Raw genomic sequence first — 13,778 nt, 5'->3', positions numbered from 1 at the left:
AATAGTAATAATAGTAATAATAAGGAGAGTAATCGTAATAATAAGTATAATGACAATATAATCGTAATAATAATAATAATGATAATAAGAATAATCGCAGCAAGCGCAGGGTTTTCATACCGTGGCGTTGTTCAATCTCCTGTTACAAACCGCGAGAATAAAACAGCGCTTTACAATGCGAGAAAAACATCGGCGCGAATTAGTTTTATAGGAATTTGACGCGTGTGAAAGGGATGGATTAAATTATCTAAAACGCTTTCGTCTTTAGACGACGAGAGCCATACCAGCGAACGGGTGTAGCGTAATTACTGAAAGTTCACATGTACATTCTCTCTCTCTCTCTCTCTCTCTCTCTGTCTGTTTGTCTCCTATCGGGAGATTGATTATCGCATATTTAGTTATTAACAGGGTATTTTATCATTGATTCTCTATGCGTTATAACAGCTTGCGAAACACGACTCTGGTATGGAAACCCTACGTGATAATAGCAGGGATAATGATAACAGTAGTGGTCAAAAGCCCCACCAAATATAAACGTAGGTGTGGATCTTCGGCTACCTTTTTCTTGTTACTCTCTCTCTCTCTCTCTCTCTCGCTCTTTTTCTCTCTCTTTCTCTCGATCGCTCTCTCCCTCTCGTTCATATCAACATTTGGTAAAAAGGTTCGCCGATTACCAACCGCGCAACGTTTTTTTTTCTTTTTTTTTCTTTTCATGTAAAACAGCAAACGAAACACCAAGCTATTCTCTAACAATCACCTTCTCCGCTATATGAAAAAAGAACATTCGATAGACAACTAATGGTCAATTATAAACTGTGTTAATCCGTGTGTGGCGATAGTAGACTTTTTTTTTTTGCTTTACTTCAATAGAGTACCTCTCACTAGACACGATTCAACATATAGAAAGTTTATCGTTATTATTTAATAATAATTATTATTTATCATTTATAATTATTATCTTAAAGCTGTCTAAAGACTCGCTGCGTGGCAGGAGTGCCGTGTTTTTTTTTCATTCTTCATTTTTTCCCTTCTTCCTTTATATTACTTTGCTTATTTCTTTTACTGTGTCAAACGATTTTTCTTTTGTGTTATCTTTTTTCTCTTTTACTTTATACCGTCTCTCTCTCCCTTTCTTTCTCTCTCTCTCTCTCTCCCTCTCTGACTCTTTGTGTTTCTTTGTTTTTTCTTTTCTTTTTCTTTTTTTTTTGTTAGTTAGGTACGCTGTAGTCGTCCTAATTTTAATAACATGTTATGTTTGTTTATTTTTTTTAATGTTTTTAATGTATGTGTACTATACACGCGATCGCGTACATCAATTAGACAGTGTGTCTAGGTCACCGTAGGTGTACGTGTGTTGCGTATATTTTATATCTTAAATATCTACTACTTGTTGATGCTTTGTAATTTGTAACTTTTTTATAGATCACAATATGTCACACCATCTGCATCGGTTGAACAATTTTCCTTTATGCCTTTTCTTTGCCGTTTCGATCAGAACGCTCGGTTTGGACAATTTTATATTTCTTGTGCACAGATTGCGGGTTCACCGACCCCCTTGAACTCGACGAAACAGTTTGACGAAGCGTAAAAAAGAAGATTTAAAAAAGTTGGTACGTTGATTAAAAAAAAGGAAAGAACACGACGTACGTGCGAAAAATAATTTCATTCGAAGGATCTTTTTTTCGCTAATTTCTTTAATCCAATCCAATAGGTAATAATCCTACGGTACGTTAAAAAATGTTAGAAAACGAACAAGAAATTAAAACGACGATAATATCACAAGATGATTATTACGACGAAGTAGAAGAAGGGATTCGTGCATCGATCTAGTTCAAACTATCCTTAAATCGAAGAGGATCGGGATATAATATCTTTCTCGTTGATTCACCCACTCGTGCGTATTCGAATTTGTTATTGTGATTTATATTTCATATTTATATCATCAAAACCTACGTGCTAAGTAAATTCAGACCAGCCGAAATTCTTGATTTCGAAGGAAATGCAATCAAAGAAATATCTTATCGAAATAGATAATAGGTTCATTGCTAAAAAATAAATAAAATTTTACTCATCTCTTCAAACGTAAACGCGCCGATAACGCACGAATCGGAACGCGTCCTTCATTAATTAAATAGCACTTTATGCGTTTAATGCATCTATGCCGCTCCGCTGCTTTCGAACTCTCTTATTCCGCACCAGTGCGAAATATATTTAGATTATTATTTCGGTTAATCGTTTTTCGATCACGAAGAAACGCAAGAGAACGGATAGATATTTATCTTCATCTTATTTTTTTTTTTTTAAATCTTTCTTTCATTATCATTGTTGATATTAACACAGCGTTGCAGAATCAAAGCGTATTAAGATTTTCCTTTTCCATTGAGAGAAATAACTAGACTGCGTTAATTCTCCTTCCGACACGGTCGTTTGTCTTTGAATATTATCTCTCTCTATCTTCCGCTAGCCTTCTCTTTTCCGTTCGTATCATATATACTTTTTTTTCTCCCCACCTTTCTTTTCTTTTTCCCCACATTTTTCCTGTTCTTGTCACGTGTTTCATTTTCTTTTTTTCTCTTCCTGTGTCCAAAGGCTGGACCTAAGCGACTGCAGGCCCGCAACACCTTCAATTCGATTGATCGCGCGTTGTCAGGTGATACAGTTGCCTGGGTCCACGGACATTGGCATTTCGTTACAATTATACAGTTATATAGATTCTATATAAATACCTAATATGCATTCGTATAATACATACCTAATATGCAATTGTGTTAGAACTCGGCCGTCACTCAAACGTAACGTAATTACGTACGCGTGCACACCGTCTCTTGTACCGTTCGTCTTTCATGATGGAATATTTCTATGTGTATGTAGAAATGAACGCGCGTGTGTGTGTGTGTGTATGTATTATGTGTGTGGATCTGTAGCGCGAGGCAGAAACTGGGAGCTATCATATTCCGTATGTTTTCTCTGTGTTCTATATATTTTCCTTCAACTGCGTGTATGTGTACGTTTATATGTTTGTGTTATCTAATGTCTCGACATGTGTGTGTGTTTTGTATGACTTATGCGTAAACCGTTGTATGTCTGCACTGGAGTCTGTATAATCCGGACATCAGACTTGTATCTGCGTCTGCATGCGCACTTTCCCGTACGAATCGATGAAACAAAACATAACATAATTAACTTTTTATAATATACATGTCATAGGGATTCGTATTCGGCTAGAATCTTTTTTTCTTTTCACCTATATTATATATTATTTCATTAATTACTTTTTTTTTTAATAGAGACGTCGTTCAGTTTGTAAACGAGTGTATACGGCGTCGCGATTGCTAGATCGTGATTCGACGTTCACGCGTCAAGCGAGCAAACCACTTCTTTCCCAATCTCTCTTTTGACTGAACCGTAACGAGCACCGTAAGTGGCGAGCATGTTACACGCGCGCAAAGAAAAGCACGGAATGAATTTCGTGAAAGGAGCACGTATAAACAAAGTTTCGTTTACTCTGTGTACGAAGAACACTTCAGTCGAGATCCGTTCGACGAGATTTTCGCGAGATTTTCATGCGCACGCTCGTTTATCTCGTTTTCTCGGTCAAGTCAACAAACGATTGGCCCGCTTTCCGCGATCAACGGGATTTTAGTCTAACAACGCGACTACCCACACCACGCTCTCCTTTCTCCCTGCGATATAATCGTTAATATAACAACTATTCATTTATTCATAAATTCTGAACGATCAAATTCAATTGTAACGTGATCTCCACTACGGTTCATTTCCCGCTGACTGATCGTATTTCTTTCTTTCATTTTTTTTTTTTTTTTTTTTTTTTTTTTTTCGTTGGAATTAATGAATGTAACCAGAGCGAAATAATAAATCAATCCGACAGCCGATAATTCGTAAGAAATTTCACAGAAGCGAGAAGAAACAAGCAAAATTAACGAATTAAGATGGATTCGATGGTGGTAGAGAGGAATAGCTCAGGAAATGAACGGTAGTACTCATAACGTTAATCGATGGCAACTCGTATCCACCTAAGGACATCGCGCAATAATTCTATATATCCACGATCCCGTCGTTGCGTACTTCCGTGGAATCGCACGAGCAGCAGACTCGTTTACTTTTTTCTTTTTTTTTTTTGTTTCGCGCACACACACACATCATCTATTCTCCTTTAATCTACTATCTTTCATCGTTTATTTTTCCTTTCCTTCCTTGTTCCGCCTCCTTCTCCCCCGCCCCCCTTTTTTTTCCACGATCGACGGTGGCCGATAGATCGAAAGTCGACACGCGACCTATGGATCGTTCGCATCAGGCACCCTTCTCTATCGGATCCGCGTGCAATTTCGAATTTCTATGCTGAACAACCGGCGCTGGCCGGTCGTATGAATTCTCCGCGACGATATTTATATTTCTTTATATATAGAACCCATTCCAGGCGAGTTTTGGTGTTTTTAGTTGACGACGAGTGACGGTGATAGTGACGGTGGCGATAACGATGACGGTGACGGTGACGGTGACAATGACGATGACGATGTCGATGTCGATGTCGATGAAAATGGCGATGACGATGGCATAGACTCTGACAAGTTCCTTTAGTTCGCTTAATGACTTGAAAACGAGTTACGGTTATAATTCCAATGTTCGAGTTAAGTTAAAGCCTTTTTCACTTCATTAAGGGAGAGTCTAAATTTGGATTGGGGTTAGGCTGTTGTGAGGTCGATGGTGATGGTACCTGTGCCACCACCGAGCCCCTCCCCTCAGGCAAGACATTTCCTCCACCGCCGCTGTTCATGCCGACGTTGCTTCCAGCGCCTCTTTCTCTCATTCTTTCGCAGTAATCTGCGAATATATCACGGAAACGCTCCCAGGATTTCTCTGGTACGGTGATTGCTGTTCTAAAGTGTGTCTTCACCTGTAAAAATGTATTCTTACTTTTATCGTGCCTTTTTTATTTTTTTCTTTTTTTTTTTTTTTTTTTATTAAACAGTTAAGCTTATTACACTTCAAACTAAAGAATACATTAATTTCGTTACGGTATCTTGAATTGTTGCTCTGTACCGATGTACCTACAACTACTTTATATAATCAAATTAATTAATTAGTAGGCAAGAAATTATTTCATAGTAAAATGCTTTCATAAACGCGTGTCTCATTAGTACTGGCTTTCAACTAGTAATTACGTTTCTGTTCCAATAACGATGTAGGTTAACAAAATTCTTATTACATTTTTATACTATTATAGTTTAGGAAATGTAGTAGTATTCAGAATTGGACAAATACGAAACGAAATGATCTTGAATCTTGCCGATCTGAAATCTAGCTTGAACTTGGACGCTATACATAGAAAATTTGAGAATTCTGTACAAAAATACATGTTATTTCATAAGTAAAATAATCGTGTACTTAGGTTCCATATCTTTAATTGTATCTATAAAAATATAAATTTGCGTAAATATCCGTCTATCCATTTTAAGTCTTACAATGTTACAATCAATTTGTATATCGAAATTGTATTATCGTGGTATAATAATTATGATATAATTATGTAAAGAATGATTTAAACGTGGTTCCTATTCGACACCACTTATTAAATAGACCGTACGTTCAGAGGAACTGTTTTTTCTCCCTGAATCCACCCCTACGTCAACGTGCCCAACCATGTCAAGACACACCCCGTATTTTTAGCCAGCGATACGCACGTACCTCGGAAATTCTCATGTAGATACCACGGTTATTCTGGCCGATATCAAAATAGAAATTCTTGCTATCCACGCGCATGTACCGTCCTTCTGGTAAGTCACCCTTGAAACCGCCATCGTCCGTACCGTATTCTTCGAGGAGGTCCGTCAAAGCGTCGCGGAATTCGATCATACCCTGTGCTGGTATCGCGATCTGTGTCCTAGGTCCTCCTCGTGTTATCGTCTGCGACACCTGTGCAACGAATAGAATCGTTTTAACAAATATTTCACTATAGATTTTCTTTGGAATTGAAGCAGGTGCGCGGTGAAAGCGATTTGTTCGAATAAATCATTCTTTTGCGACACGTTTCTTCGGTGTTCTCATTTCTTAAATGCTTTTTACCATCTGAAAAGGTTGACCCTTTCACCTCAAGACGATATCCACAAGGGACAGACTCTCTCTCTCTCTCTCTTCCTTATCACTTAGTGTAGAAAGTAAATGCATTGGCTGGTACATACAGGGTGACTCACCCGCAGGAAACGGCCGCGAGTATTTTCCTTGAGGTCCAAGTAATACCGCCTGTTATCCTTCGTCATTACTTCCGACTTCAGTTTCCCATCATCCGGCACGTTCTCCGAGTTTGGCGGACCTGTAGATTCGATGGTTCGAACAGGAAAGAAGTACATATTAAATTTTAGTCATCTGTGTCCTTTTAGTTCCCTATTCTCATTTATCGTAATAAATTATTTATTCTTAATACGATGATATATAGCACTCAACAGTTTTAGATTTGGATAGTCGTATATTAATATTTAAAGTTATTATCAATATATCTTAATTTATTAACACAGATACTAGTAAGTTGAGATTAAATATTGAAATATTTAAGATTCTTTCAGCTTTCATGGACCACTCTGTATCAATATTAATTTATTGTTAAAGAGTTAACATTGTTTGAAATTCTCAGATACAGATTGAGCTTGAATTTTCGTTAATTTACGAAATTTCTCGAATAATAAATAGTTTCTCTTCGTTAAAATTAGATATTATCTTAAAATAAAAGCCGTAACAGGTTCACCGTCCGTTCTGACCTACATGCGAATCAGAATTTTAAATTTTTTAAATAATTATAAATTTATACAGTGGACTAGATAAAGTGTTACATGCTGCTTCCCCTGAGATTACTACAGATATTATGTTAAACTTTTTTCGAATAATAAAATTTTTTAATTTCGCAACAAATTTTTCCGAAACGGCCAATAAAGGACAACGTTTCGCGTTTTTTTTTTGTTAAAATAGAATGGTATATTAATATTTATATCTTTTCTATCCTATCGAATTTAATTACTTAAAATAATTTAATCGCTCAATTTCTATCGAAAGTATTCATATTTTGTTTTATATAATTAAAAAGGTTTGTAATTAAAAGTATGTTTTTCGATAAAAACTTTATAGAGACATCGCAAAATATAAAAGTAAACATATTCTGCGCCGGGAAGCGTTTTATAAAATGTTCTTGAAGCAATCTAGCCACTAGATTTCTTTGTAGGTCTATATAAATATATTGAGCCTAAGCGATGGCCATTCTTCCTATATTAAAGGAAGATAGGAAAATTAGAATATACCTGTACATTGTCTATGTATCGTGACTTCAATTGTTTCGTTATTACTATCAAGTATTTGAAACAATATTCATGAAATATTTAATAAAGTTAAGTGTTTAAAAGCTCGGACGTTATTTTGAATATACATGTAATACAACTTTTAAAGCAGGAAACGTTTATTTAGATATGACTTTTATGACTTTTCCAGGTATTTCAGGACAGTTTATACAAAAAAAATGTCACGAAGCGAATGTTATAAAAAAAGAAAATGAATAAAAAAGATTAATATTTAGTTTTATAAAAAATAAATAAATAAAGAGAATCTCCTTTGCTCTCTTGACAGCAGTTTTAAGGTAATGTGTGGTATACTAAATGATCGGACCCTATGTCCTATTCAATTGCAGGAAAATATTCAAGTCGGTATCTGTAATGGTTTCGAAAGAAAAGCTTGTAATCCATACCGCATATATCTCAACATGCGTAATTCACTTGTCAAGGCTTTGAGTCAGCAATTCATGATTCATGCTAATTTTGACTCACGACCAACATATCAAGATACTTTTGACTCAGAAACGTATACATGTTCATTTTTCAAAGTGTTTATAGCGGAAACTTGATGTTGTATCTATTATAAATATATATTACACAGAGGAAAGTTACGTATAGAATTAATCTTTCTGTGTTAGTAAGCTACAATGGTTGAAGATTTCTGTAATTTTTACAGTCAAACAAATTTTCCGGTTTATTATTATGGACAATAATTAATCAAATTCAATGATCACATCATCTTTATGGATATTTTAACATATGTTTTTGCATTGAAATAACATAATATAAATTCAAACAACAATAGTTAAACTAATTTTAATTTCTAAAAATTTATACTTTCAAGTATATTAACAATAAAAATGATATATGCATATTTATTAAGAAGAAATTTCTTTTATAGTACCAAACTATTCTTAATTCTCTCTAATTATTAATAACTTTTAACAACAAAAAATACAATTTTAATATTTTTCGTCTAAAGCAAGAGGAAAATGAATACTTATTTGCTGGAGAAGGCCTACACCAAACGTCAAAAAAAGAAAAAAATTATAAAAATATGAACAATTAACAATTACCAATAGTCAAAGAGCTTTCAATTCGATTTTACAGACAACTTTTTCCTGCTAAACCGATCCAACATATTTCGTACAAAATAAAAATACATCTTTACGTATAGCGAACGTGAACGTGCTAACACAAATTACGATTTAAAGAAAATCTATTCTAACCGTGTACAAGCCAATTTTATTTGACAAAATATGAGATTCTCTCTTGAGGCACGTATCAGTGATCGCATCGAACGAAATCTCGTAACAATTAGAGATTGCAGTTTACCTAGAGATGCATAAAAGTCACTAAACGTCGAAAGGTAGTTCCGAAACTCGGATGCTGTGCTAAGTGCCAGGTAGATTTGGCTTCTCCTTCCATCCGCGCCGATCTAAAAAACACAAGCATACTTTACTTCCTTCTTTCTTTGCTTTAAATCAACAAACAAAAATTAAGAAAGAAGAGAGGGGGAAAAAACGTATCTCGCTGCCTTTAACCCTCAATCGGTATTGTTGGGCGGTGACTGAGTCACAAGAATTTGCATCTCTCTCTAAAGATTTACTTTATTTTTGACCACCTTATTTCCATTCATATTTTATGTTTTAACTGATAGAAATTATCCTTTGATACACAGAATATAAATTAAAATTTTGTAAACGCGATTAACGAAATAGAATCTACTTTAATTCGTCTATTATAAAAATTGTTTAAAATGCTCTACTACTTTGGGCATTTTATGTACGCATTCTGTACACTTTTATACCTTTGAATTTCACATAAATGCATATAATAAATATCTATAATCCAAAATACTAGTTGAGGGTTACATGGTTAAATGGATGGTTAAACGTGGCTAACCGAGGATCCCGCTAGCAATAATTTCAGAAATACCTCGGCTACTTTGATAAACCTTCCGCGTCTGTTCTGTTTTACATCAAGATAGAATCTTTTGCTCTGTATTTGTAGCATCTTCGTTGCCAACTCCTGTTCACCCTGCTGACCTTGCTGGCCTAAAACCATCAAAGAAATCTAATTAACTCCACCTTTAATATTCATCGATAGCTTACGCCTTACAACTACCATTTCCATTTATAATATATTCATACAACCCCTTTGACGTAATAAAGGACTCCATATCCATCAACGGAATAGAAAAAGGAGCAGTTCCTATAAACGAGGAAACAATACCCTGCCACCCATTCAATTCACCCTTCTCTTATCCTCCAATTCCCCCGCATTCCCTCTTATATCTACCGACTGACTCCCGGCACCTAAATCATCCCCTATTCAATGAGACCCATTCAGAACAGGGAACATAGCATTCAACGTATATAAATAACGTTTAAAGAATTCCCCGCTGGTTGAAAAAAGGGACTAAGGGTCTCTTGGTCGTTGCAGCGATTGCTATGGCTGTTTTATGGTTGTTGAAGGACAGATAGAAGAGGAGGAGGAAGAAGAAGAAGATGACGATGAAGAAGGAGAAGAGGAGGAGGAGGAGAAAGAAGAACAGAGGGGAGTAGAGTGGCAGGTTAGAGCGACAAGGATGAGGGGTGGTAGTCCGGAAAGAGGTCACCCAGTGTTTATTGGGTCAGCTCTTTGCTGGATTCCCTGGAGCTACGGGGAGAATTTCTGGGTCGAAGTGACGTCGGAAATTCGCCCATCGTTAGCCGAGGACAAGGTGAAATTACGATGGCTCGTTTCTAACGAAGCTCCGTCGATAAATAAGGCTGGAATCCTGCGGGAATCAAAAAGGATCAGAATGCAAGAGAGAGAGAGAGAGAGAGAGTTGGATGAAATGGTCGACCGATGTTGCTCGTCCTCCTCTCTCGTTCTCGTCGATCAATAACAGCTGCACTAAACGGGTCGTTGACCTGTTTGGCCCCGCTCGGCACACCGGATACACCTCTACCTAGTTTTTCGCGCCATCAGCTTCGTCTTAACCTTTCCTACGAAAGACGAAGGCTTTTGAACCATGAACGAGTGACTCGGTCCCATCGGCCACGGTCGAACCGTGCAAGTGTTACATCGGGGTAGAAAGTGTTTCGAGACGGAGAATAATTAAGCTGGGAATTAAATTGTTCTGGCTTGGGGGAATTATTGATATATACCATACCATATATACCATATATACCATACATAGATAGGAGATGTATGGAATTTTGGATTCCAATTAGGAAAATTAGAAATACGGACTAGGGTGGAAAGTGTTTAAAGGCTTTTAAATTCAAGGAAAATTTATCGTTTAATAATTTTCATACGAAAGATTAGTACAACAGCTATAAGTTTCTGAGATAGCGAGGTTGACTCGTGCACAATTAACGTTGTAGAAGGCAGATGCGAACTTTTCAGGAGAATCGATATGATATTGTAGAAGATATATGCATATAGGTTTCGAGGAATAAGTCTTGGATTTAAGAAAATTGTCCATACGGATAAAGGTAAGGGGATTTCTGAGGCAATAAGACAACTTTAAACTTTACATTGGACGTGACATTGACAAAACTAGCAACATACACGGAGAATTAACATTTTATAGAGCAGAATTAACAACAAAAATAATACGGTAATAGACAAATTTATACGAAGAATGAATAGAATGAAAGAATACTTCCAAAATCAAAAGACTTCATTTGGTTAAACAGAGAATAATGACAATAATTACTTTCTAACGGTAAATGATTAGGAATAAAAGAGTAATGAAGTAAAACAATATAACATAAGACGGTTACTACAATCACATTACTTATAGTATGACGGTAATCTGAGTAAACGTAATATCTTATCACAAATTCATATCAAACGTAAATAATATTAATTGCTTTTGAATTTATCATTTAAAAGCGGTACCAAAAAATAGACTAAAATTTTTAGATCGATAACATATGTCTTTGTGTAAAAAATGATTGCCAGTATATAATATCGAATTTCTTGCAATTAATATTATAAGAATATCCTATGAGATTATCATTAAATTATGAATAATCATTTAAATATATCCATATACGTGTACCCTACATATATAATAATCTAATAGTCTAATAAAACAGCCCAGTAAAACCAATTATTATTAAATATATTCCATTAACAAATACATTATTAAATCCGACAACGAATATTAAACAATTAAATTCACATTTTCACGTCATATCGAACTTTACATTACTCGATCTTTCAAACGATAAATAACAAACCATCGAAATGAAAATATCTAAAATTCCCAAAGAGAAACAGAATGTAAATAGAAAGAAAAAGTACGATACACGATCCGAAACACGTAGCCATCCGTGCTGATAAGTCAGAAAGCCCGAAGGATTGATCCCCTGCGCGAAACATGCGTCGAACGATCGATCTAACTGTAAAGGGTTTCCCTCGTTATTACGTACTGGACTGTTGCAGGCTGCCCGGAATTGGGACAGGGCTGAGATCGCCCTGGAAGATCCTGCTCTTGAACATTCTGCTTGCCTATAGACACGCTACCGATAGTTCATGCATCCGAACCCTGTTGTGTTTCTATCCTTCTGCTCATCGCCCCTTTCGCGTCTAATATTTATTATTTGTTCCGCTTCCTCCCTTCTTTTTCTCTTTTCCTTTCCTTCAATCTCTCCTCAATCGATTACTATACTCGATAACTCTCTTCTACCGTGAACAAGCTTATAACGTCTTCTTTCGTCGACTATGAGCCATTCGGTGTGTATCATCTCGCAACCGTTTGATCCGTAGCATCGCGCCTTCGAGTTCGCCTCTATCACGAGCCTGGAAATTGGGACAGGGTCGAGAACACTCCACGAAGAAAGGGCCTCTCTGTCCTCGACATCCCTCTCTCTACGTGTCCGTCGATACGTCTTGTTCTCTCGCGCACTCTCCTTCCTTCCTTCTCTCCACCCTTCCTTCCCCTCGTCCTTCTCTCTTCGTCGTCTTCTTCTCACCCTCCACACCCTTTCCCACCCATCACAGTCTCTTTAATCCTCGTCCAACGACGAAAACGACAGTTGGAAAAACGTGTTCCGTCTGGTCGATGGACTTCGCATGATCGCATCAGCGGCCAGGCCGTTCCTCTTCTTCGCGCCCACACCCCCACAGTTCCTCCACCCCTTCTCCCAGGTTCCTCCGATTTACAGTCCCTTGGAGAGAGCATAGACACGTACGTTTACCGTTTCTTCTCTTTCCTTTCGTTCGCTGCTCTTTCTTCCATGCTAAATTCATAATAATAAGTTCAGGAAATTCTGACGCGTTGACCGTCGTCTTCGTCAGCCTCGAGCTGCATCTCCGCGCAGCTTGGCTCATCGGTACGCTCGTCCGTCATTTTCCACTTCTCTCGCAACGATTCTCGCCCGTTCTCAACTCCACCCTCGCGCCTCCACTACTCTGCTAGGTCACCATTTATTATCAGGAGACGAGGAACGCGGTCGAGTTCGGCTTTATCATGAATCGGTGGAAACTAGCAGCTGTAGAACGACATGATCAAATCCTCACGAACACGGGCATACTCCAGATTCCATTTCCGTAGGATCCATTTCTTCGTTAATATCGCCACTTTCCGATTCTAAGACAAAAGGAAAAGAATCCTCAAAAGATTTTCCCGATCCTAGATTCACGACTTTTCCATTCTCTAGAAGAATTCCTTAAATTCTCTCGATTTCGAGGATTTCTCTAACGTTTCTGACCTTCGACAAAATTATCCTCGAAGCTTCCAACTAACACCGAATCACCCTATTGTTTTCTTTCTTCACTAACGAAAATCACGGACAACCGTAATTTCCAGTCTCCTTATAAAAAATTTTTTCTACGCTTTTGCAAATCCTTACGGCATTCTATACAGAACTCTTTCACTCTTGACCAAGCATCTTCGTTGAGATTTCTTCGCGCGTTGACGAGATCCTCGTCATCGATGGCACACCTCTCTTTCGCGTGAATCCTTACGTAACCGGCGCGTCTTCTCCCATTCTTTCCGCATGCACGTTTAGATGAAAATTCTACGGAGGACTTGCTTCGCGATCCCGTACCCGTCGACGCATCCCGGTCGTTCGCGGATTTACGAGGCCGACTCGACGTGGACGTCGACGTCGGCGAAGCACGAAGGGGGCGGGTGCATTGATCTCTGCGCCTGGAACGCGACTCGTGGCGCTGCACCGACCTGCCTCAATACGAACTGCATATTTCCGTCCTCCCTTCTACGCTCGACCCTCCGCCGCCTCCGTCTCCGCAGCAGCAGCAGCAGCAGCAGCCGTCGCCGCCGCCGCCGCAGCCACCGCCACCGCCGCCACTGCCACCGCCGGGACGTCGTTTCCATGAACGGTCGCGACCGACGACGGCTGCTCCGCCTTCGATACGTCAAATCTGCCCTCGTCCGCTTTGCCCATGTTTTAATAACAAATCTCTCTCGTAATTCGTGTTATC

General features: G+C 37.9%; 1 protein-coding gene across 5 annotated transcripts in view; it reads right to left on the bottom strand.

The window, feature by feature from the left end:
- The window catches only part of LOC132914319 (transcriptional activator protein Pur-beta), a 28,669-nt gene that overhangs the window by 5,914 nt on the left and 8,977 nt on the right, over positions 1 to 13,778 (bottom strand). For 3 of the 5 annotated variants that reach the window (XM_060973346.1, XM_060973343.1, XM_060973345.1), the window contains 5 exons: positions 9,273 to 9,391; positions 8,670 to 8,772; positions 6,201 to 6,331; positions 5,707 to 5,934; positions 4,736 to 4,915 (listed from right to left, as the gene is read on the bottom strand). In XM_060973346.1, coding sequence (XP_060829329.1) covers positions 4,736 to 4,915; positions 5,707 to 5,934; positions 6,201 to 6,331; positions 8,670 to 8,772; positions 9,273 to 9,391 — 761 coding nt within the window. Of the gene's footprint in view, positions 1 to 4,735; positions 4,916 to 5,706; positions 5,935 to 6,200; positions 6,332 to 8,669; positions 8,773 to 9,272; positions 9,392 to 11,764; positions 13,524 to 13,778 lie in introns of those variants that run through there. The other 2 variants (XM_060973347.1, XM_060973344.1) reach the window with 2 other exon arrangements.

The sequence above is a fragment of the Bombus pascuorum genome, chromosome 14 (genome assembly GCF_905332965.1).
Source record: "Bombus pascuorum chromosome 14, iyBomPasc1.1, whole genome shotgun sequence".
In the NCBI taxonomy this organism is placed as follows: domain Eukaryota; kingdom Metazoa; phylum Arthropoda; class Insecta; order Hymenoptera; family Apidae; genus Bombus; species Bombus pascuorum.
Note: the sequence above shows the minus strand (reverse complement) of the source record. Positions and strands in the feature narration are given on the sequence as shown.